The 2,422-nt window shown below is 44.8% G+C and overlaps 1 protein-coding gene across 1 annotated transcript; it reads left to right on the top strand.

Annotated features, from left to right (window-relative positions):
* The first annotated feature begins 807 nt into the window (after nucleotides 1-807).
* kctd12.2 (potassium channel tetramerisation domain containing 12.2) lies at nucleotides 808-1,934 on the top strand. The gene has a single exon (XM_037758555.1). The coding sequence runs from the start codon at nucleotides 927-929 to the stop codon at nucleotides 1,695-1,697; it is 771 nt and encodes a 256-aa protein (XP_037614483.1). The 5' UTR covers nucleotides 808-926; the 3' UTR covers nucleotides 1,698-1,934.
* Nucleotides 1,935-2,422: the final 488 nt, after the last annotated feature.

Below are 2,422 nucleotides of genomic sequence, written 5' to 3'. Positions count from 1 at the left end.
CATCCATCCAACCAACCAACCATCCATCCATCCGACCGACCGACCGACCGACCGTCCGTCCGTCCGTCCGTCCAACCAACCAACCAACCAACCATTCATCCATCCAACCAACCAACCAACCAACCAACCATCCATACATCCAACCATCCACCCACCCACCCACCTAACCATCCATCCATCCATCATCCATCCATCCATCCATCCATCCAACCAACCAACCAACCAACCAACCATCCATCCAACCAACCAACAAACCAACCAACCAACAATCCATCCAACCAACCAACTAACCATCCATCCAACCAACCAACAAACCAACCAACCATCCATCCAACCAACCTACCAACCATCCATCCAACCAACAAACCAACCAACCATCCATCCAACCAACCTACCAACCATCCATCCAACCAACCAACCAACCAACCAACCATCCAACAAACCAACCAACCAACCAACCATCCAACCAACCAACCAACCAACCAACCAACCAACCAACCAACTATCTATCTATCTATCTATCTATCTAAAAAACATAATTAAACTAAAAAAATAACCGGCAATAGAAAACACTATCAAAAATAGAGTCTTAATATAGTAAACATCTAGAATAATAAAGCAGTATTAAATAGTAATACAGTAGCCTACTTATAGGCCTGATGTGACTTTAATGCATGCATGATGTGAAGATGTTTACAGACAGGATGCTGAGTGTTACAGGGGGCCCTTGAAGGCATCATAGTGTTCTCTCAGAGCAGTTAAGAGTTAATGTCTCTGTTGGCCGTCCTTCTCCTCCTTCTCCTCCTTCTCCTCCCACACAGACAAACCAACACAAACATATCTGTGCAGTGAGTAGTACACTCTCTATAACTACCCGTCCTTGTTAGGGCACCTACAGGGATAAAACACCACTAGAGACATAAGAGATGGCCCAAAGTTTCCCAGAGATAGTGGAGCTGAACGTGGGCGGTCAGGTGTATGTGACCCGACTAGAGACTCTCACCGCGGTGTCCAGCTCTCTGCTGTGGACCAAGTTCACCCAGAGCTCTCCGGGAGACCTGCCCAAAGACAGCAAGGGCCGCTTCTTCTTCGACCGGGACGGCTTTCTGTTCCGCTACATCCTGGACTACCTGCGGGACTCTGAGCTCTTCCTGCCGGAGTTCTTCAAAGAGAGACGGAGGCTGCAGAGAGAAGCGGACTACTTCCAGCTGCCGGAGCTCTCCAGGCGGCTCTCTGTAGTCACTACCACCGCGGAGGACACGGAGCCGGAGGACGCGGAGCTCCTCACCACCAGCCCGGTCACCTCCTCCTCCTCCTCCTCGGACCGGACACCCGGAGCCACCGCCGGATACATCACCATCGGGTACAGAGGCAGCTACACCATCGGTAGAGACATCCAGGCGGACGCCAAGTTCCGCAGAGTCGCCCGGATAACCGTCTGCAGCCGGATCTCTCTGGCCAAAGAGGTGTTTGGAGAAACCCTGAACGAGAGCCGAGACCCGGACCGCCCCCCGGACAGGTACACCGCCAGGTATTACCTCAAGTATAACTTTCTGGAGCAGGCGTTTGACCGGCTGGCCGAGGCTGGTTTCCACATGGTGGCCTGCAACTCCACCGGGACCTGCTCATACGCCAGTAATGACCCGGGGGAGGACAAACTGTGGACCAGTTACACCGAGTATGTGTTCTCCCGATGAACCTGAACTGCTCACCTGCTGGGTGTGCATCCATGAATCACTCCGCCTGGTTTAACTATAAGGAGCAGAATCAGTTAGTTTCTACTTTTAATTAACAGTTGTGTTATAGTTTCATTTTATTGTGTTTTTTTGTCACTCTCTGCTCTGTAATAATAATACATAATAATGATAATAAACTTTATTTTGTATAGCACCTTTCCAAACATAGTTACAAAGTGCTTTACATAAGTTAAAGTAGTGCAAATGTCAAGATAAAAACAATACAGAATAAAACATAGGCCAAAATAAAATGTACTTTTGTACAAAAAGTCAACAATAATGAAATTTAAAAAAAGGGATTGCTATAAAAAGGTATTTTCTTGTGTTTTTTGTCACTCTCTGCTCTGTAATAATAATAAATAATAATGATAATACACTTTATTTTGTATAGCATCTTTCCAAACATAGTTACAAAGTGCTTTACATAAGTTAAAGTAGTGCAAATGTCAAGATAAAAACAATACAGAATAAAACATAGGCCAAAATAAAATACATAAGACTTTTGTACAAAAAGTCAACAATAATGAAATTTAAAACAAGGGATTGCTATAAAAAGGTATTTTCTTGTGTTTTTTGTCACTCTCTGCTCTGTAATAATAATAAATAATAATGATAATACACTTTATTTTGTATAGCACCTTTCCAAACATAGTTACAAAGTGCTTTACATAAGTTAAAGTAGTGCA

The sequence above is a fragment of the Sebastes umbrosus genome, chromosome 2 (assembly GCF_015220745.1).
Source record: "Sebastes umbrosus isolate fSebUmb1 chromosome 2, fSebUmb1.pri, whole genome shotgun sequence".
NCBI classification, from domain to species: Eukaryota; Metazoa; Chordata; class Actinopteri; order Perciformes; family Sebastidae; genus Sebastes; species Sebastes umbrosus.
The sequence above is the reverse complement of the archived record's forward strand: the minus strand, read 5'-3'. Positions and strand labels throughout refer to the sequence as shown.

Coding starts and splice junctions, on each gene's coding strand:
- kctd12.2 (XM_037758555.1), top strand. CDS start 927: ATGGCCCAAAGTTTCCCAGAGATAGTGGAGCTGAACGTGGGCGGTCAG.